General features: G+C 39.1%; 1 protein-coding gene across 1 annotated transcript in view; it reads right to left on the bottom strand.

Annotated features, from left to right (window-relative positions):
• MAST4 (microtubule associated serine/threonine kinase family member 4) overlaps window positions 1-22,701 on the bottom strand; it is a gene marked incomplete at its 5' end in the record, with an annotated part of 314,645 nt that overhangs the window by 155,555 nt on the left and 136,389 nt on the right. Inside the window, one exon of the mRNA XM_082336461.1 lies at window positions 7,181-7,212. Coding sequence (XP_082192587.1) covers window positions 7,181-7,212 — 32 coding nt within the window. The remainder of the gene's footprint in view (window positions 1-7,180; window positions 7,213-22,701) is intronic.

The raw sequence follows: 22,701 nt of genomic DNA, 5'->3' as shown, positions 1-22,701 counted from the left end.
TAAAGACTTCAATAGTTTGTCAGAAAGAAAAAAACGTTGTTATTGAGCACCAGACAGTATACTGACTATAGTATACTGCCACCAGGGAGAAAACCATGCTAAACCAGCATGTTCTCATTTAACACAGAAGTGCATACAGAAACACTGCTAGTAACACTTAACACTAAAGCATATGCATCTTAGGAATCAAATGTGGGCTATGGAGAGTATCCATCTGAGCACAAACCATCCATATTAGAATTGAGAGATTCACTACCTGGCAACAGTAATTAATCTACTCCACTTTCCAAATTTAAGATAATGGTAATCTCCCAAATAATTTAAGGTGAAAAAGTGACTAGTTTTCTTTCCATCATTAACACTTTGTTGTTTATTACAAAGGAACAAGATGAATATATTGGACACAATCATCTGAAAGTCCAAAGTGGAGTTTCAGCTTAATTTAAACTCGGATGAAGCTGAAGAAAATGAGTGGATAAAATAGCAGTGAAAATTAAATGGAAGGAAAAAAAATAGGTGGTTCTACTTTTGGGGCGCTAAAATGTAAGACCTTCTCAGCTCTATGCACAGCTTCCACTCCTTCCAGAAAAGCCCTCTGTCTTTGACATACAGTTTAACAGTACTGTGTTATTTGCTGATATCAAAACAGTTATTCTTGACTGTGGCACCAAAAAAGCCAATTTTTTTTTTTTTTTAATCTATGCCTGAAAAACCCTAAATATGGATGCAACTAACTCGACAGAAGAAAGTTACTCTTTTTTAGTTTGCTGATCTAAATTATATCTGTGTTTATTGCTCTAACACACAGGCAAAGAGTGATAAAAGCATCTGATGCATATGCAATAGAAGTGGAACTTTATGAATAGGTGGATTCATAGCTAAGCATAAGCTGCACCCACAGTACAGACTGCACCACCAAAGCTATCCAAGTCTGGAGACAAAAAAGGGCTACCTCCTGCCAGTCCTGGCTCACAGGTCTTCTTGCCTACCTATTTTGCCCCCTCCACTTCCTGCCAAAGGTCAACACACTACAGAGACATGCAACAAGGGCTTTCCTGGGGGCAACCTTGCCCCACATCCTTTGTCCAGGCCCATCGAATTCCTTAAACTGCCATCAGACAGAGTCTTCTACCAGCACACACTAATTTGCAGTAAAAATTCCTGCCAACAGAAGATATGTGAGCCACAGCTATAGAGGCAGACACTCTAAAGAACTGATCTAAATCTCTATACTTTCAGTGTAACAAAGGTACTTACCGAAACACTCACCTCAGGTCAACTTGTTTATTTCACCTCTACACAAATATAAACAGCAATAGCAGCAAAGTGTATATAGAAGAGCTACAGCAATACAGATTTCCAGTTCAATGCTGTTTCACAGCATGAGGAACTCCTGGCTAAGATTTAGGTGTAACTGTTGATAAATCCTCACAGAAAGTTCTCTCAAAGTATTGGTTTTTCTCCTGTAATAATTTTAATGGGATATTGCACATTATTGTAACTTAAGGCACTCAGTTTCTCTCAATGAACACCAGATTGCAGAGGATCTTTCAGAGAACACCAGATTGCACTTTCAGAGAAAAAAAATCCAAACGAGCCCTAAAGCCTTCATAAACAGAGAAACAGAAAGTTTTCATTTTAATTAGAAATACAAATTTTCAGTAACTTGAGTATCTCAAGAGTGCATTTTGGATGGCTTTTATAATTAACATGGAAAATATTTTATTTCTCCAAAATCTAGTATTATTTATAGTGATGTGTCTAAAATTGTTTAGATAGTATTTTCCAAAACGAATCACTATTTTCCAAATGAAGTTTCTATCTCTAGCTATAACGAATCAAATGTGACTTTCTGTGCTTTGCAAATAAGGTACCACAACACAAGCATTTTCAGCACAATAGTGCCCTTCTGCAGAAATACATTCAATGAAAAAAGCTGCAGAGCTGCATGCATCAGCATACACACAGGTCCTGAAACAGACACACATTAAGACAAAGGAAGCAGCAATCTTTCTTACATGTTTTGGGGTGCTTGGAGGCTTTTGTTTGCATTATTTTTCAATTGTTCACAGTTACTCTAAATTAATTTCCTTGACTGTCTTTGACAGTTGTGTCCTTCAAGCCACAAAGAAGTCCATGCAATTAGGGAGATAAAACTCAAAACCAGCTGTTGGGAGAGAGTTAGGCTGGTACAATCAATGTATTTCACTTTTGAGGTTTCCTTTGTGTGCTCTGGCATCTGATCTAAACACTTTTCCTTATCACGGGTCACCTATATACATAGACAATTTTTTTATAGATATATCTATCTGTAAGCATACATATATACATGCACACTGAAACAGTCAATCAAATTCCAGTTTTGTCCACCTACATGACATTAGCCTCAGAGCCAATTTTTTTTTTTTTTTTTAAGTATAGTTGGCATGATTTCCTAATTCCACTCCACACAATTTCTCATTCCCACTTTTTCCCTGAGGTTAACTGATAGCCCATATTTCTCATTGATAAAAACTTTCTTACAAAACTGTTATTAACTTTCTTGAAACGTATTTAATTAATCCCCTAAGCAAGCAGTGGGTTTGACTAGTGTTTCTCTTGAATTCTTGGCTGGTCACACTCTTAAGCTGCTGTTATCCAAGGATATCAGCTGCTTCACTGTAATGCATAAATGAATTTTATGAAAATTCTGTGACCAGCTTTGACATTTCCACAGGTGCAAGTAGATTATATAATCGCTGCTACTGAACTAGAGTCCGTATTTTATAATTATTGAAATTCATTCCAGAAATGTCAAAAGAAGGACAGATGCAGCAAAAATAAGTACATAAAAGTTACCTAGCTCTGAATTAAACTGAAACTGACAGACTAAACAAAAGAAAAAGGAAAGAGAACTGATTTTGACTGGAAAAGTCACGTATTTTACTTCTAGGGCAGGTGCTTTAACCACTGAAGTTCTAAAGAAAGGAGGAAACTCCTCTATCTACCTGCTTACTTCTTTTTAAGTATTACCATTTCTGAAGGCTCCTCTCCACCTCATAGAAGCCCACTGTTAATTCATTTTTAGGAGAAGGGCATTTTAAACCAGAATGTACCTACTTAAAGCTCAGGGTTATTTTTGTACCGCAACCTTTGAGTTCATGCCCTGTCTCTGTAGTTCTCACTTTTGCTGTACGCTGTGGCTATGGGAAGGGAACAAAAGAGGATAAAGACACTGATGCCTTAAATTCAGTGACGGAAACTCACCTGGTTAATGCACAACATACGCTGTGAGATCTTGGCGGGCTACCTACTCCAGCTACATACACTCTGAATGTGTAAAGGATAGGGATTTTTAGATGCAATCAGACATTATCTGGTTCATCAGAGGATCTGCGTGCTTCATACACAGACGTTAGCAACACTTAACTCTGATCAAATTAAATCTGGATTTCTGGGTCTGGCTTAACATCAAGCACATATGTCTCCCTTGATATTTGGAAGTGTTTGGTGAAAATAAACAAATCAATAAAAATATCATAACAACATATAAAGAATCCACCGCTGTAGTGGCAGTGTGCAGAAATATACTTCGATATAATTTTCCGATAGAGTTGCAAACTGGGATAGTAACAGCCATGCATGTTTACAATCATGTTAAGCTTATATAAAGTCAGTTTTGCTGCTAGAGACAGCCCTAGAGAAAGCTCCCAGCCATTCATTCTCCTTCCATGCCACCACACCCTGCTGCCAGCAAGGCATTTGTGCAGCCGGACAGTCAAACACACTGAAGAACCTGCATGAAGCCAGCTGTAACCTGGATCAGTTCTGCCTGTGTCCACACAAGCACTTGCGCCAGCGCAGCCAGGCGGTGCTCTGAGGATGGAAAAGCTCACTTCTTTCTCGGCCAGCACCCCCTACCTCAGTTTATGCCAACTATACTAAAGTTAACTTTAACCTTTTAACGTATTTTTGTCTCCAGTTCTTTTGTTAGGAGTTGCTGTGTAAAATCAGGATTGGGTTTAATTGTAGGAGGCCCACAGAAGGCATAACTTATTTCCTGAGAGACAAAATGAGGCCCCACAGCCACAGACAATTTGGGGAAGAGTAGAAAAGTTAAGCCCTCTCCCTCTCCAAGATTCTTTCACTTTATGTCCTCAATCCCGCCCCCCCCCCCCCCCCCCCAGTTCTCCCTAAAACACATTTCCCATGCCTCCTTTTCCAGCCCCTCCAGATTCTTTCTTAACTTCTGCCACCACCATGCCCTTAACCTTTAGTCTTCTATTTCAAAACCAGGAAACAGAGTTTCATACTACCCTGCCCTTACATCAGCTGAATCTTCTGTAACAAAAACCAGGGAAGCCGTTGGTTTCCAGAGAAGTCTCTGTATTTGGACTGAGCAATGGTTAACATAAATAGGTCAGTGAAAACAGAGGGTGTGTTTTTTAACTGAAGCCAGTTGGGCTTGTAGGTTGACAGTCACAGAGCTAGATTAAAAGGTCAGCTACTAGGTGGAGTAACTCCACACATGGCAAGGACCTATGTGCCCAATGGTACAATCAGGGTACCCCTGGCAGATGAATGGCAGATGAGGTTCAACAAGTAAACAAGCATTGCTGACTTGCAGCAGGTAATACAATGCGCTGGAATAGACGCCACAGCTAATGAACTCAGAATAACAGCTACTGCACAGCTAAGACTCCTCTGATTATGCTTATAGTCAGCATTGCCCTCTTTCACTGCATATCTGATCAACTTAATAAAAGACACCCAAGTACCACTTCTGGCATCTAGTTGAGCACATAGCTAAGTCTGGTTAGTTCAACAGAATAGGTAGGCAAAGGCTGGTACTCCTTATCAGCCAAATGCCAGTTCTTTCCAAACGACGTGTTACTTAGTATGCTTCCTGCCAAATACCCACCCTTCTATATAACCATGTTACATATACACCATATCCCATCCCACTGAGACTTAAAGTCAGCCGCCTCCTTTATGTTGTCATAGAAAATGTATTTTAAAATTATCTGCATGTACATGGAAAACAACCTCTATGGTCCAGCCGGTAGCCAGTCTAAAATAGGTATAACAAATAATGCAACAGATATAAAAGAAAGGTTAAATATTTTGCACGCTAGCTCTTTGAAACATACACATGGCGAACCATAAGCAAGACACTTTCCCGCATGCATTCCTCTTTCCTTTCCTCCTCTGATTGTATCATATAAGAGTAAGAGATCATTTCAGAGAAGGCAGGGGGTGGGGGTGGAAATCAGTAGCAGACATTCATCAACCCAAACCTCACTTTCCAAGGTTCTCTACTTGATCACCCCTGAACCAGCTCTCCCTATCCTGCTTAAAGCTGCATCCTCAGTGTACCATTGGCTCTGAAGCTCCAGAAGACAAAGTGATACGCCTACCTGGAGCCATTCAGGACCTGTAGATGTTTATGGCAATAGAACCGTAGGAACTCACATTTTTAAATTCAGTCTTCATGTCAACATGCATGTAACATGCAAACAGGGCAGCCAACATGGCCCACACACACACAACCCCTGATGCTACAGCCCTTGCTAACCTCAGCACTATGAGCCCTGTTAACTAAGGTAGCGGTATTAAAGATATTTTAAAATACTATCTGCAGAATCATAAGCACTTTAATAACTAGATATTACCATGGTGACAAGGGGCTATTCCTTGACTATACTGTATAAAGTCTCAGCAACATTACAGAATGTGGACTTAACATCTCAGTGATCAGCTATGTATATGAATGCATTTGAGGTGATTGCTTTGCAGCCATTTTTCAAACCTGGAGAAAAATATCTAATAACGTTCATGTCAAACACCATAGCAAGAGTAAGCAAGTTCATGGCTATGGATAAAAGAAGAGCCTCAAGAGCCACTTTCTGCTCAGGCCGAAATCAACAGGAGTTTAGCCATTAACTTCAACAGAGGCAGTCTTTTGCCCACACAACAGTTTCAGGTTAATATAAAGCACCCAGAGCACCAAAAGAAGGCACCAAAAATCATGTTCCTTAACTGCTTTTCTCTGTATCATTGCAATAATCAAATACTTGACGTGGAATTAGTTCTAAATTTTCTTGACATTTCTTAAATAATGGGTTTGCTTACTATTTAGTATAAGACTTTTCATGTCTCATACTAAAAGTATAAGAAAGTCTTTTCTAAGTCCGCAGATGTCCTAGGAAGGACAGACTTCTGGTATGCCATTTAAGTCAGAACAACAAGGCACTTAACTGCACTTTCCCAGCAATTACAGTTTCAGTTATTCACATACCTAACCTTACTGTCACCAAAAGCTACACAGCACTATCAAGTTGAAAGCAAGTACAGAAAAATAAAATCAAATAACTGGCCTTGTGCAAGGGCTTAGGGTTTTATTCACAACATGTTGACACATTAACACAAGCTTATTCAAGTACAGTGATAACCCTACAGTCCTAAGGTATCTTTTGAAAGAAAGCAGTACGTGAACAGAGTTGTTTCTTAAGATATTTTGCTATGTTCTTGTCCCAATAGTTTCTCAATAAATTACTAATAAAGAACAAGAAATAAAACAGATACAAATAAAAATACAAGCTTTAAAACCAAACAGCTCAAAAACACTATAAACACTAGAAAAAGAAAGCCAAGATCCAAGAACCACAGTGTCTGAGTTCATATTATTCTAACTCAGTAACAATTTATACAAGAATATACAGTCTTTACTTTCACTAATCAAAATAGTAACTTAACAACCCTATACATTTACTAGAACTCATCTATTCTTTGTTCCTACCTTTTCATCCACAGGTCTGATCACAGAATTTCGTAAGGAAACAATTCTACTTACGTGTCGAGTTTCATTTATATCATTCATGAAGAAACCAAATTTCTTCCTTGATTTTTAACAAGAGAAATCTTCCACACAAAACAAAAACTTCAACATAAGGACTTTTTGTCACTTTGGAAATCCCTCACAATAGCTCCTCTAGAAGAGGCGATAGGCATAAAAATGGTCACTGCACAACCCATAGATTTTCATTTACAATCTTAATTTCTTTGTATGTATTTTAAGGCAGACCAACTGCCACATTTAACCTTTATTATAACTGCCCTGAAAAGAAGACTAGCCTACTCAAAAACTGTCAAAACTACATACTGTACTGTGAGCACAACAGAAAAAGCTTCATGTACTTACAAACTTCCTCTTCTTGGAAGGCTCAACTCCTTCTGCAACAGAAAAAAGTTACACTGTATTAGCAATAAAACTTATTTTAACTAGAAGTGGCCTTTTTAAGACAAGTACTGTAATCCTCCCATCCGACCAGTAGCAGACAGATAGAATTGGTGTATTTGGACTACAATAAAAGATGATACAGATTTTACATGCACCATCTTTTACTTATTGCTTTCCATTCTTCTTTGAAATACTAACATTAGCAACGGGAAGAGTCCAGGCCTTTTTGTAGCAGCAATATTAAAATATTTCAAGCAAAAGACAGATGTTACAGAAAAGCCTTACAGTCAGAGCTATGATGCATTGGTAACAGTATTAAAATTTGCAAGAGTCATTGACAAAGATATACTAAGTTCTTTCCAGCATCCATCATTTGCAAAAGTTGTTAGCAGCAGGATCAAGACCTAAATGGGTGACCATCGTCACCAAGGTTCCTATACTGTGTTCTTTAACCCAAAAAAGTTTAAGTACATAACAGTTTGGTCAAAAACCTGCCAAAATGTATGAGCAAGAATCATACTTGGTTTTGCATCCCGTTTAACAGAGTGGCAACATGTACTTTAAATTTGTTTCTTACGATTATAATATGATTAGAAAGTTTTTTTGTGCACTTACAACTTTTGCTGAGAACAGTTAAACTACTGTTTATGGGACTGACAAGATAGCCTGCTAGCCAAATGGAAATTGCAGACAAACATTTTAGTAACATATTACTGTAGAAGAAGCCACAAGATCCATGAAGTTTCACCCATCAGAAGTAAGCATAATATATATACCCACAGGTAGATTCTCTTCTATTGTATAAATCACAGAATAGCTGAGGCTGGAAGGGACCTGCAGAGGTCCTCTGGTCCAACCTGCTCAAACCAGGGTCAATTACAGCAGGTTACTCAAGACCGCATCTAGTTGAGTTTTGAACATCTGCAAAGATGGAGACTCCACAACCTCTCTTGGCAATTTGTTCCAGTGTTCAACTACCCACACTTTTTTCCATTTCTCACATGAACTTATATTCTGAATGCTACATTAGTTAAGTCTTCTTTGCAGTTATGTCCAGCAGGGAGTACTGCCTGCATTTAAAGAAAGGACAACTTGTCTGACCTAGACGATACACAGATAGATACATTTAAAGTTAAAAGAGCATCACGAAAGACAAGGTTGCCTATGAGAATAATTCGAGTTATGTAGACAGATGTCTTTAGTCACTCAATTGCATTATTTTATGTTTACTTTCAATATCCTCATGAAAGGCTGTTTTAAAGTATGTAACAGACACTCAGAAGTTTACATTCTAGAAGTTATCAAAGGGAATAATCACAAAATTTGCTTTCAAAAGTAAATATATACATACATATATATGCATGCTGTGTATGTGTGCACACATGTATTTATTTCACATAGCTCATAAAGTAAAGTTAGAGGTATTGACCAGAAAACGCACATGAAAATACAATTGAATGGATAAAAATAGTTCAGCCAGGCACCTTAGAAAAGGCCATAAGGGAATGAATAATTATGTATTCTTTAGAGACTTTTACATGGTGTGCAGTAAATAAAGCCCAGGCTGCTAACTGAATGATAAGGATTAAAATATCAAGTAGCTGCTCAACTCCTGAGCACCGCCCATCCTGTTCACTGAATGAGGCAGGAAAAAATAGTGAGAAACAATGTAATTAGCGATCACAACGCAAAGGCATAGGAGAGCAGAATTATGGGCCGTGGTAACAAATTCTGCCACTTCCTAGGAAGTTCCAGCAACTGTTCAGAATTTGCAATTTAAAACAACATCTTTTAGCATAACATGTGCTTACATACAAAAGAACAGTTACACCTGCATACAATATTGCATTATGAAGCTGAGTAATTCCCCTAAATTTAAAATGTCACATTCATCATGAACAAAATGTAACTGCAATTTAGAACCCACGTACTTCCTTTTGTATGTTTTTTTTCTTTAATATTTACACCACCATTGTGTTCTATTTCTAACATAAAACTTGTAATTCTAGGCACTGTCATACTGTAACAGACAATGACTGTGGAAAAACTGCCAAAATGTATGAGCAAGAATCATACTTGGTTTTGCATCCCATTTAACAGAGTTGCAACATGTACTTTGAATTTGTTTCTTATGATTCAGGTCTCTTTTTTTCTTCCCCCCCCCCCCCCCCCCCCTTTTTTTTAAATCAGACTGTTTTGGTTATAGTTTATAATTATAACAGCACAGCAAATGACAGATGCTGCCTTCTGTAGACACTTAAAGTCATACTGATCTCTTGGCCCATTCTCATGCGTGCCATCCTGAAGCACTAATTTGATGAGAATCATAGAATCATAGAATGCTTTAGGATGGAAGGGACCTTTAAAGGTCATCTAGTCCATCCCCCCCGCAATGAGCAGGGACATCTACAACTAGATCAGGTTGCTCAGAGCCCCATCCAGCCTGGCCTTGAATGTTTCCACGGATGGGGCACCTACCACCTCTCTGGGCAACGTGTTCCAGTGTTTCACCACCCCCAGTGTAAAAAAATGTCTTCCTTATATCCAGTCTGAATCTTCTCTCTTTTAGTTTAAAATCATTACCCCTTGTCCTATTGCAACAGGCCCTGCTAAAAAGTCTGTCCCCATCTTTCTTAGAAGCCCCCTTTAAGTATTAAAAGGCCGCAATAAGGTCTCCCCACAGCCTTCTCTTCTCCAGGCTGAACAACCCCAACTCTCTCAGCCTTTCCTCATAGCAGAGGTGCTCCAGCCCCCTGATCATTTTTGTGGCCCTCCTCTGGACCTGCTCCAACAGGTCCGTGTCCTTCCTGTGCTGAGGACCCCAGAGCTGGACGCAGTGCTCCAGGTGGGGTCTCACGAGTGCCAGGTAGTGGGGCAGAATTGCTGGCCACACTGCTTTTGCTGCAGCCCAGGAGACGGTTGGCTTTCTGGGCTGCAAGGACTACAGAATTAGGTTCTGTAAGAGATGATTCACTGTAATGACTTGCTAATGAAGATGTTAAGAACTGCCAAGATCTCCCCAAACAAAGTAAAAAATGAAACAAAACCTCGGGTATGTAATTCATACAGGAAGATTTACAAAACATTGCAAATAAAGTGTTTGGAAGGCTGGATTTTAAAATAGCATACACATAAACAAACAAAACAAGGAATGAAATAAAACAAATACCCTTTCTGGATAATATCTATATCCTCTTTTGCAAGGTATCACCACATTGGTGTTAAAATGCAAGGTCCCTTGTCTCATGCTTCTCCAGCTTGAGTATCTCCAAGACCAAAAAAAAAAAAACCAAAAAAAAACAAAACAAACAAAAAAACCCCATAGTAAACTGAAGCTTGTTTTTCTGTCTCAGATAAGGCTGAATTTTTACAGCTCCTACATGATTTTTTAGTGTCACTTAGGACTCACCTGCCCCAAAGATTTTTGCACAGCCTGAAAACCTTACCAGATTATCAGCTGTGTCAGTACAGGCTTTCTTACTCCAGACAAGGCTCACCAACATTATGCTTGCTTTGTAATACTACAGCAGAGCTCCACAGCTGGGTCTACACAAAGCAGGTGGGAAAAGTGTAAACATGCTCTACATCGGGCTAGCCTATAGCTTAGATTAGAGAAATCATTTATTTCCTAGATACATAAAAACCATCCGTACCATTCAAAAGCTAAAGATGCCATTTTTACTCCATTTCTCCCAGCTGTTTACTCACAGCCACTGAAAACAGGGAAGCACTGAATGACGCCATACCGAAAATCACTCAGTTCTTCAGGCTTGCAATGCTCCAGCTCAGATCTCAGGTGCACTGCAAATGACCTATGACAACTCCAGAGTTTTCTGGCATTACACTGTTTCCTTTCTGAAAGTCTCAATAAAACAGACTCAAAAGACTGGCTGTCCTAGTTCCGCTTCACAGCATCCAACACATACGGACTGCTGAAGGTAAAAACTTAGTGGTGTCAAGACCTTCAGATCATGTACTTAGCAGGCGGCCCCTGGAGTATTAAAAAGAGAAAAAGATACCTTCACAACCACTCTGCAAGGCTCTCAGGCACCAGCTCTGCCCCAGAGGACAACACTATGCTCTCTTGCCCTTGCCCTATGCGGAATCCTCTGGCCAGTTCGAGTTGGGCTGGTTTTAGGGCTGTTTCATTCCACTGCAATAACACAGAGAACACTTAATGGACCAGATACTCTTGCCCTTGAGGCCCTGTGTGTCTCAAAAACCATGCTCTGAAAACATAATATATCTTGCCTCGGGTTTAAGAGATCTGTGCAAGTCTGTGCCAAATTGCTGTGGTGTTGCATTAAGACCCATGGGTACTGAATTTAATTGCAGCTATCATTAATCAGTTCAAACTCCATACTCTGTGCATTTTACTGTCAATAACATGGTTTTACAAGCACAGATGCTTTCTGATTAGTTCAGTAATTATGATTCTTCCTCTGGTCCTACACATGTATAAGACACTTCAGTATGGCCAAGTTCAGTCAATACACCACAGTGCAGATATCCAGCCTTATAAAAATAAACGCACTGACCAAATAAAGCACATTGAACTTTACTCTGGGTCAAAGTCTTCACCCCACTAACTAGAAACATGGTTTAAATAACAGAACTATATAAAAAGGTTTAAATGACAGAGGTGACTTAGAAAACACTAACTTCATCTCGTTTCTTGTAAACATTACCAGCAAATTACAGAAAATTTAAAATATTTAATTTCCTCCCCTATATGGGAGGAAAAAAAGATGCCATTAACTTATTGTTTGTTACTGGCTTCAATTTTAAAGAATCAATAAAAAGCCAACACATTCATAAGCTGCTAAAGATGCAGCTAATTTTGTCAATACACGTTGATTTTAGAACCACAGTAAATTTGTTTCATCTTCCAACAACTGCAATGTTCAAGTATGCAAAAAGTCTTATCTTTCAGAGTTTTCAGTTGTCCATGAAGTACTCCGAAAAAATGAACCTTTACAAGACAAATTTCAGTAATGCATTCTTCAGCTGGAGAGGTGTTAGTGTGATAACATCAATATGAGGGTTTTTTGCACTGTTGCTCTAACCGTCCGTCATAGGCTGTAAGCATCTGAGGGCTTTCTGGTAAGGTGTGTCAGATCTTAATACACTACATTAAGAATAGGTTAACATTGTAACATTAACACTGCATTAATAACAGCGGGAAGAAAAGAAGATCAGCAATGGCACACAACTTGCCTTCTTATAATCACTGACAGCAAGAGTTACTGCTTTGAGGGATGAATCTGAAGGATTTTCTTTTTAAGCAATTACTATTTGCTGAAGAAAAGTTGGGGGATGATGGCAGATCTTGCATTTGGATGTGGGAATAAGGAAAAAAAGCAGGGCAAGTAACATAGTATGGGATTGTTTACATCTATCGGGGAAAGGGGCTGCACTGTGCAAGAGCTTTTTACAAGCTATTGTATTAATCCACTCTAAATACCTTCCAAGCAAGGCAGTGGCAGGTTATGCTTTTTATTTGATTGCTTCCAACTTTGCCAACATTCAGTTCTTCAGATTCGCTGAACACATTACCAAGAGGCTCAGTGTGCAGACAGATCAACCACTTCAAATGCCCCGAGTGTCAGGTCTCACGGCAAATGCGCCTCTCATGCTGTAATTTTGTTTCGGTCAAAGCTGTCCTTTGTTCTTATGACAACTTATAATGTTTCCTGGTTCCAAGAATAGTTAGCCTCTGCCTCAGAAATGGTTTTCTATTAACACTAGCGTTGAATTTTAGGAGTGGCTATTGACTTTAAAATTTCCAGTTCAAGAAAGGATTAACTTATTTTCAAAAAGGTACAGAAAGTTGTTCAGCTCTTTCTTTGTCAGTCAAGGTGTTCTCACTGGGATCTGATTTCTTACAAAACAGGTGTAACTATAAAATTGTTCTCCCTTCCAGATGACCCAAGTGAGTTGTGTTTGGACCACCTCTTTCTCAGCAATCCTAGTCTGAACAGGCTTGTCCAAGATGCGATTCTATATTCACTTTTCTCATGAAAACTGTACTGATACCTTATTCCTTGGTAACGTAAGTCCCAGTCAAGATCACTGTCTGTCCCTTTCCACATTGCCTGCCAAGGAGCTAGGCATTATTAATGGCTTATGGTAAAGTCTTTCAGCTGAAGACTTTCACATTTTTTCTACGCATCCAGGTGCAGCCACCAGTTTACCAGAGTTTTTGCTTAGTGTGTACCCTCACCAATTAAATCAACAGTCACCTCTTCACAAGCATTTCCATGAATGAAAATTGCCACTCCTGCACTGGCAAGCTCTGGAAGGTAATTACTGCTACTCAGAGAAGACTCCATTCACAGGTCCCCCATGTCACCGGCAGAACGCTCCTTGGCACAGAACACAAGGCTTCTTTTAAGTATTTTTATCTGTGCATTTCAACATACAAAGATGTTATTCTGCATGGTAACTTACCCCCCCATCCCCAAACACTAAAAAAACTTGTAAATAATGAACTTGAAGTCACAAATTAGCAAAAACTACTGCAGATTTTAACAGGGAATATACTGTAAAAGTAAAGAGGCACTTAAGCTCAGATTTAACCAGAAAAGGTCACATTTTGTCTAATTCAATATTCTGTGTTCTACCCAATTAATTTTTATTTCCTCAGTTAACTTCCTTGCTTTTGTTACAGGCACTGCTGACTGTATTTTTCAAAGTAGAAACATATCTCTGCGTCAGCTCTACCAGTTTTGAAATGTCATGTAAAAGGAATACCCAGGTGCCTCCTTAAAGCTACGCATTATCAATTTAAATGCAAATTAACTGGATCAAAAAGAACACCAAACAGACTACATATAAAAAACATACAATAAAAAGAAATCAATTGCTTTATCATGTACAATACAGAAGCAATTTAAATAATCTATTTGTATTTTCCTATAGATAAACCAGATACAACATTAAGATTTATAACAGACTAGACTGAACTAAGTAAACAGCAGTTAAAACATGTTTTGCTTTGCCTAGTATTCTTTTACAAAGTCTCCTACAGCATTAAGAAATACTGATCCCTATGGAAGAAGGCAAAATATTTCCGAATTATTCCATGTGTTAACAGTAAGAGTTTTCCTATGAACTACACTATAGTCTGAAGTCTTTCCAGTCTTTACCATCTTCCAAATGGGTAAAAATGTTTAGCAACCAAAAGAACTCGCTCAGAAAGAATTACATTTTTTAAGAGATACAATACAAATGACACTCTCAACTAAATTTTGCAATAAATTAACAGAAATCAAAGAACAACTCCTACACCAGAATGCAGAGGCTTTAACTAAATTAATGCCTGGTAATCAAAGATGTTCTCTGAAAAGAGAGGATACTACAAGAAGCAGTCATTGGAAGAAGTTTTGAGTATGATCTCTTTATTTACCTTGGAAAGAGAAAAAATAATAATCAAATTGACTTGGTCAGAAAAAAGAAAGAAAGAAAAAAAAACAATCAAAAGTGCTACAAACATGTCTTTTATGGGAATACAATTCATCAACACAGAAAATGAGGGGGAGAAATGCCAATTAAAAAAAAAAAAAAAAAAGCAAGCTTATTGGCATGTCTAATTTACACGAACTGAATCCATAAATACTCAATGCTTCAGGGACATAACAAGTCAACCAAAAAAAAACCCCAGACACTGTATCAGTAACCTACTGGTCAAATGAGAAATGGTAATGCAGTTAAGAATTATTCAGACATTACATTAAATAACATTATCTCTGCTATATCTCAAGTTTTCAGCCAAAAGCAGCAGTGGCAGAACCCATCAACTCCACTTCCTTTCAACAATAATGCAGCATAAGTTATCTGGAGAGTAGCTACCATAATTAGTAAAAGGTGAAAACTCCCTTTAATGAGAAGCACAAACCCTTCTGAAAGAGAGCAATTTGACTGTTGCCAACATTAACTCAGTAAATCTTTGTATTCATTTTCTAGTGGTCTGATCTTTACTTATTTCAAATACTTCCTAGTAAAATATAGTAGAAAAAATGTTATTATTTTGGGTTTTGTTTGTTGCCTACCATTTTGCATTCTTAGCTCAACTTTTTAAAACATCAACAAATAACCATGTTTCTTTAACGAAAAAGCGTGACAATTCTGCATGAACTTTCCCCCTCAAAGTACACAAAAATCATTTAATCTAACACAGTGTTAGAAAATCCATGCTCCATTCTGACCTGCTGCTGCACAGTCTATTCCACCCCTTGGCAAAGCACCACGTCACCACATGACTAATGGAGAAAACGCACGGACTGCAAAGTTTTTGAAACACCAGCACTAAACAGATTCCAGCTACTAAGTTCACACAAATATTCTCATCTCTATCACATATTAAGGGAAAAGGAGAAGGTGGGGGGGGGGGGAAATGACATGAGACACAAATGCCAGCTGCTGGTACAACTGTTCAGCTGCACAAATATAAATAATGACACAGTTTACCAGAATGGAAAACCCTGAATCCACTTTGCCTCAAGCCAAGGATCTCTCGAGGTTCTGTTTGACTCTCTAGGTTTTCATCAAACAGAAAGCAGTGGCTTTTATATGCGCATGCATACCTACAGAAGATTTTTCCTACCATTAAAAAGCAAAAAAAAAAGTAACACCACAGCACGCAGCAGCCAGCTTCGGCACTTCTTGACAATACAGTTGCTGGAGACCATTATGCCCACAGGAATCTAGCTGCCTTCCTTTTCCCAGCTGCAGATCATGTTTTGTATTATACAATGTTTTGTATTATACAATGAGTATGTTCAGCAGCTGCTGCTAAACTGCTGTTGAAATCAGTAACTAGAAGATAAAATGATTAAGCCTGCCTTCAGCATGAAAGAGGCTTGCCTACATTTAGGCTTTGATTGCAACAGTTTTCATTAGTCATTTTGCACAGGATAGAGGGGCTAAAAAAAGTCCAAACATGTTCATTCTTTTCTCCAGGACTGATTACCACTAGAAAAACACAAGCCTTGCTCTACCTTGACACATTCGCAATCACCAGCTGGAAGAAACCACGTATGCTGAAAGGAAAAAGTACACTAGAACTAAGTTTTAAACCATATTAATCAGAGGAGTTGAGTCCCAAGAGTCTTGCCAAGGCACTCTCGTGGCCATAGTGCCCACTCTAGGACCCGCAGAGCTGAGCTCTGCAGCTGCTTTCACACACAGGGGTAAAGAGAAGATTTTGGGCAGGCCAGGAACAAAGAGCACAAATAACTCACTTTTCCCCCCCCCAAAAATCACGTGGAACAGCAGTGGCAAAACACTACTTTCTCGCTTTCAGCAGACATCTCTTTTGCAGAAAAAGGCTAATTTATATTTGCTCTGTTAATGACTGCAGATCTTCTGCCCCTTATGCAATTAAAGGTCTTAAAATTAGAGATTTCACTCAATGTTGACATTTAAATTAGTATTTATAAATTCAAATTTTATTGGTTCAGCTGACCCCACAGCTTACTGGTAATACACTCCACTGATGTGGAAGAAAGGTTCAAGTTCTAGGGCAAGGATCACACTGGAAAAATTGAGACTGTTTGGAGACCAGCAAGGTAAATATTAACGCCATTTGTGAAAACAGCTTAGTCAAAATGAATGCTTTATTTTTTCACTTCAAAACTGTAGTCACATGTTTCTCTCAAAAAGCTGAAATTCGCTTATTTCCTACAGGACTTGAGAAATTTAAGGATCCACACTAGTGTTTGCCACTCCCAAAGGAGAGCCCTTTCTAGCTTAAGGAGCCACATTCTCACGATCTTTTGCCTTTGCCACTATTATAAACTTAAACATTGCTCTTCATAGGCCTTCTCAACACAGGTTTCCTACCTTGTCTCCTCCTTGTTTGCCACACTTCCTACCGAACTGCAAAAGGCTACTGTCACTACTATTCCTATATGGTAGGCAAGAGAACACCCCCACCACCAGCTGTTGCATGAATCTTCAATTACTAGTCAACACACCAAAGCAAGAAAAATTGATTTCAACCTTTCCAAAGACAATCCCATGATCCTTATTGGTAATACACTGCTCTCCCTGCTGATGTTATCCAGTTTCTCTAATTAGCTGCAATCTCAATTTTGAGTGTCCACTGCAGGGATGACAAGGAGAAAGGTAATTTTTCTCTGGGGATTTGAATGCTCTTTTTAAGTATTCCTTTCCTTATCAGAAAGGTATCATAATACAAACATTAGCGGCCTGTTATTTTTATTTTCATCCAAAAGTCTCAAAATGTGTGCAACAACAGATATATCGGCTGCATCAATTACGAGTCTAAAAACTCTGATGCAGGCAGGAAGCTGATGCCTAGGCAAAGACCACCTTGAGGCACAACCCCAGCTTCTTAATACTGACAATTTCACTGGAAAAATCCTTGTCAAAACTGCAAATTACTAGACCAGTGCTGGACCACTGTGTATAAGAATTTGTGAACTCTTGACATGAAATAAATCACTATTTCAGCCTAGGCAAGGTTTTCAGCTAAAACCCACAGTGGACAGACAATCCTTCTTACCTACAGAAAACAAAAATGTAACAGTGATAAATCCTTTTCCACAATTTATATCATTACTTGGTCTCTCTGTATCTGCTAGCAATAAAGTTAGGTATATTTCATAGTTTCTGGTTGGACTACTAATATTCTAGGTAAATTAAGATTAGGACCCAGATAATCTTTTGGTTTATTGCCATTTTATAGCCAATTTCATCCCGCTCCTTGTCCAATATGGATTGTTCCAAGCCAAACTACAGTAAATCACATCAGCAACTGTATTAAGTTTGTGCAAGCATTACATTTTTTAAACTCCCTTCTACCTGTGACTGATAATCCTATTTATACTGTCTTAATAAGGTCTAATGGGATAAGTGAATGTTATTAGAATTTATACCTCTATCTGGTATGTTTATTTGCAAGTTTCTGTCGTAAAATATCTAATTAATGGGAATAACTTTCCAAAGGCACAGAGGTTTATTGTGTGACTAGTCTCAAAGATCATCTGGGGCGGGGAGATAAAAAAGGATTAGGACAAACACCTTCAGTTATGTATCTATTCAACATGAAACAAAAGTTAACGACTGGCCAACCACAGTTTCTTGTCTACACTTTCAAGCTGTTTTTGCCAGCAGGACGCAACCCAATCCTGAACAGTCTGCAATAGGGAACAGGATAAAAAATTTGTCCTAGTTCCTATACTGATGTACAGGAGTCACAGAGCAGGCTAAGTGCAGCAGCTTTCACCTTTCCTGCAGTCACAGCACCAAGATATTCAAGTAAAGGAAAGCACCAGTGTATTTTCCATGGTAATTTCACTGGTGAAGGTAAGTACATGCAGAATAAAACAGTTCACTGGGGGAGGAAAAAAAAAAAAAAAACACACACAACTGTTTTTTTGATTACACGAATTTTATCTCAGTATGGTTGAAATACCTCTCAACACTGGTTTTCCCCTCACCCCAGTTCCTGATAAACGTTTCAAATTCTAGCCCACAATTCGGTCCCACTCCACCTCTTTTTTTGTGTCCACACTATGCAGACATCCCACACCTACACGATGATGTATGTCCACTAATTTAACGATATCTTAACACTAACTTTACATTTCTGTAATATTCTTTTGCATACATACTAGCATTTATGCTAGCCAAACATTTTCTAATACTATTTCTACCACAGCTATTTCTATTTTTAAGCAACTGGGAGGCCTGCAAGCACCACTGGGATGGGGGCCACACATTTGAAGTAACAGCTGCAAACATCTAATTATAACTTGATATTACCTTCTACAAAACTAAAGTTTCACTAAGGAGAAGAGGGAGTACTGTGGATTTACTTTGTTTCCGTTTTGGGGTAGAAGGTTATAAAACCTATTTAATACAATTAATATTACACTACTGATGGACTGACTTGTTCAGGAGATTAATTTTATAAGGAAGACAACCTTAACTTGCCAAAGAGAAGATCCATTTGTAATATCTGACTGCAAACTATCTTCTGCTGCTATTTATACATGTGCCAGACTCTCTAACCTTTGGTAAACATAACTTTCTAGCAATCAATTGGACATCAAATCAAACTTCTACCAGCTGTTGCCAGAGAGGAGTGCTAGGCGATAGTACTTCTTTCTCTGTACTCCATTCCCTACTGCATGACTTCTTTTTTTAAAGAGCAGATCCTGTGATGAATAAGTTACAGGAATACACCACTCCTGAAGAAGACTCTTCAATTTGTGTTGAGTTTACAGCAAAAAGCAATAAAATTCTAAGAATGCATGTGGGTTTAAAACATATTTAAGATGTAGCCTAGCAAGATATACAATGGCACCTGATCCATCTAGCCATCTATTATTGACAGCCATAAGTAAATAATTATTTTTACAGAGGCGTCCCACATATCTGAGACCTTCAGTCTAGGTTTAGCAGGTGGAGACATGGTTCTCAACAGCAAACTGTTTCTTTACAACTCATGAGTCACTGAGGTAGAGGTAGAGAAGAAAAGAGTTGTAGAAAATTTTTATCAGCTTAGAAAGTAGAATACGTGCAATAGTGACTATTGTAACTCCAGAAGTGACTTCATAAGCAAAAAAGTCTGTTTTTTTAAAATCTTTATTTACAGATGCTGCAGAAATTGTTCAGTATGAGTTGAGGAAAGATTACCATGCTCCATAACTAATTGATAAGGTACTCACACCAGAATGACTTAAAAACAAACAAATTCTGTCTCTGCTGAAATGTCCTCTCTCTTCACAACCAGCTTGGAGTTTTTCCTTTGATCATTCTACTATCAGTCTTTTTTCCAAGCTAACAAAATTCAAAGTAATCTTCATAACTGTTACCTACAAGTGTTCCCAGTTTATACCAGCAGCCTATTTGGAATACAGCTTTATTCTTATTATGTATTGAAACACAACAGGAGTTTGAAAATACTCTGAATGCTTTTCCTTACAACTCCTTCTCAACCTACGTGCTCCCATAGCAAACTGGTTTTTATTTGACTGTTACCTTTCCCAGCTTTATAAATGGGTGTTTTATTTAATCTTTCACATCATTCATTACTCCTGCAGCACTTTATTTAACGTTGACTGCCTGTGTTTGTATTTGTTACCCACAAAGAAGTTCTAGAAACAAATTAACCAGCAACCCTTTAAACTAAGCTTCTGTTTCAAGGCACAACCAACTAATGTAATATATACAGCAAAAGATATGCAGAGACTACACCTATACTGTTTTTATGTATGTCTGAGAACAAACCCTGCTCTGTGGGTCAAAGCGGACTAGTTAGAATCTACAATGTTTCAGCATCTTTTGTACCGTCTATACTGCTTATCAGCTAGAAGATGCTATGCTGAATAGGCCACTTAAGAGCTCTGCATCACTACAGAGCAGGCAGAGGCTAGCACGCAGCAAGTACCACACCCTTCAATCACAGGATACCTCAGGCTGGAAAAGACCTCTGGAAGCCATCTAGTTCAACTCTCTACTCAAGCCAGGGCTAACTTCAAAGTGAGATCAGGTTGCTCAAGGCCTTTGCCAGTCAAATTTTGAATACCTTCAAGGATGGAGCCCTCTGGGTAACTTGTTCCAATGCTTAAACACCTTAATTGAGAAAAATTTATTCTGTCTATTCAGATTTCCCCTTCTGGCAACCTGTGAGTGTTTCCTCTCATCTTTTTGCAGTGCACCTCCATGAATGACTCACTCTCTCTATATATATCCATCCATTAAGTAGTGAAAGACAGTCATTAAATCGCATCTTAGCCTTTGCAATACTAAACAAACCTCGCTCCTCAGCTCTTCCTTGAACTTCAGCATCTTTCTTGTAAAAGGAGCCCAAATCTGGATGCAGTTATTCCAGATGCATCACTTAAGTGTCAATTAGATGGGAATAATCACCTCCCTCAACCTACTGGCTATGCTCTTTGGTTTTATCTACTTTCTGCATACCCTGTGATTACAGCAACAAATATATAGAGGTCCTACTCATACTTCCAGCTGCTGTTTAGGAGTAGTTAGGCAAGCATACAAAATACTCCTGCTACTGCCTATTGCTGCTCATTCTGCTGTCAAATGGTCACTTTCATGCCCAATATATGACACGAGGCAAATCAGTACTGAATGGATGAAGGAAGTACTTCCACCAATACATGGAGAAGAGAGTCCTATCTTTCAAAACATTTTTATTACTGCCTCTCTCAGATGCAGGTATCAGTCTCAACCACTTTCAAGCTTGACCCAAAAAAGACTAAAGCTACGAGGTTTCACAGACAGGACTAACCTAGGAACCTAGAACCACCACCAGCTGCTCTCCAAAGAGAAATCTATAAAGAGGCTCATCGTCATTGTTTGAAGCCCAACTTTCCCTGACTTGCATCAAATCAATCAACCAATAATCAGGCTGGACGCGAGCTCATAGTCAGCCACGTTCACAGCACCATATCTTTACAATTCTACTGTCTTTTCCCAAGACAGGCCAAGATCCTCTCCCCTCAGGAAACATTAGCCTCCACATCAGAAGTAAACACAGTATGTCCCTTGCTGCTTTGGCTCACCCAAATCACTAACCCACAAATGCACTTCATCCGGATCCAGGACGATCTGCAGAACGTGTGCTGAGATGCAGGTGAATCACCTCCAGTCAGCTGACCATAGGTGGAGGATCTTCTGGGCAAGTTGTACCTCAGTGTCCTCTGAATCACTGCTGCTACTTTCACGAGATACACTGCCTTGCTTCCAAGTGTCCCATATACAGTTGTTCTCCCATACCCATGAGGTTAGGAGTCAGATCCAGGAAACCCAAGGACGAGATATGCAGAACAAAACACCCTACAAGCCCACCAGGATGCCTTCCTAGTCACAAAAACAGTATTCCTTTACCGGTCTTTGATGGTCTTCCCCCACCCCCAGTGTCCCTGATGCAGGCAACAGTCTCTGCAAGCTGCGCAGCCTGGGCTTCCACAACATCCTGCCACCTGGGCAAACAGCTGCTGCACAGGAAGGCAAAACGAATAAAAGGGATCCCACCAGTCTTAACAGAGCCAAGAGACAACATACCATTTCAAAGTAACAAGTTTGTTTGGTTTGGGGGTTTTTTTTGTTTGTTTGTTTGCAAGCAGGAGTACAAGGGAAAGACAAAATTTTGTCTCTCAGAGGCTCTGTGCTAAGAGCACATCCCTACTCTGCTTTCATAGTGACCTGAATGGCAAACACTGAGAATCTCACAGTGCCTGAAGTATGCCCTTAGAACATAGGTGGGCCTTTGAAGAACACAGTATATCGCCCTCGCTTGTTATGTAGCACCACATGCCACACTTCTCCCCAGCCAAATCTGCTCAGGTAACCTTGGGCTACTGCTCCCACCAGCACACAACTAGCTGTACCACCTGCTGCAGGACAGGTTTGTCTTCATCCCTCCTCTTGAGTAGTCTCAGTCCATGGAATAGTAGTCCAGTACAGCCCCAACAGCCCTGAGCAAA

The sequence above is a fragment of the Platalea leucorodia genome (genome assembly GCF_965183815.1).
Source record: "Platalea leucorodia genome assembly, chromosome: Z".
In the NCBI taxonomy this organism is placed as follows: Eukaryota; Metazoa; Chordata; class Aves; order Pelecaniformes; family Threskiornithidae; genus Platalea; species Platalea leucorodia.
This window is presented reverse-complemented; position numbering and strand designations above follow the sequence as displayed.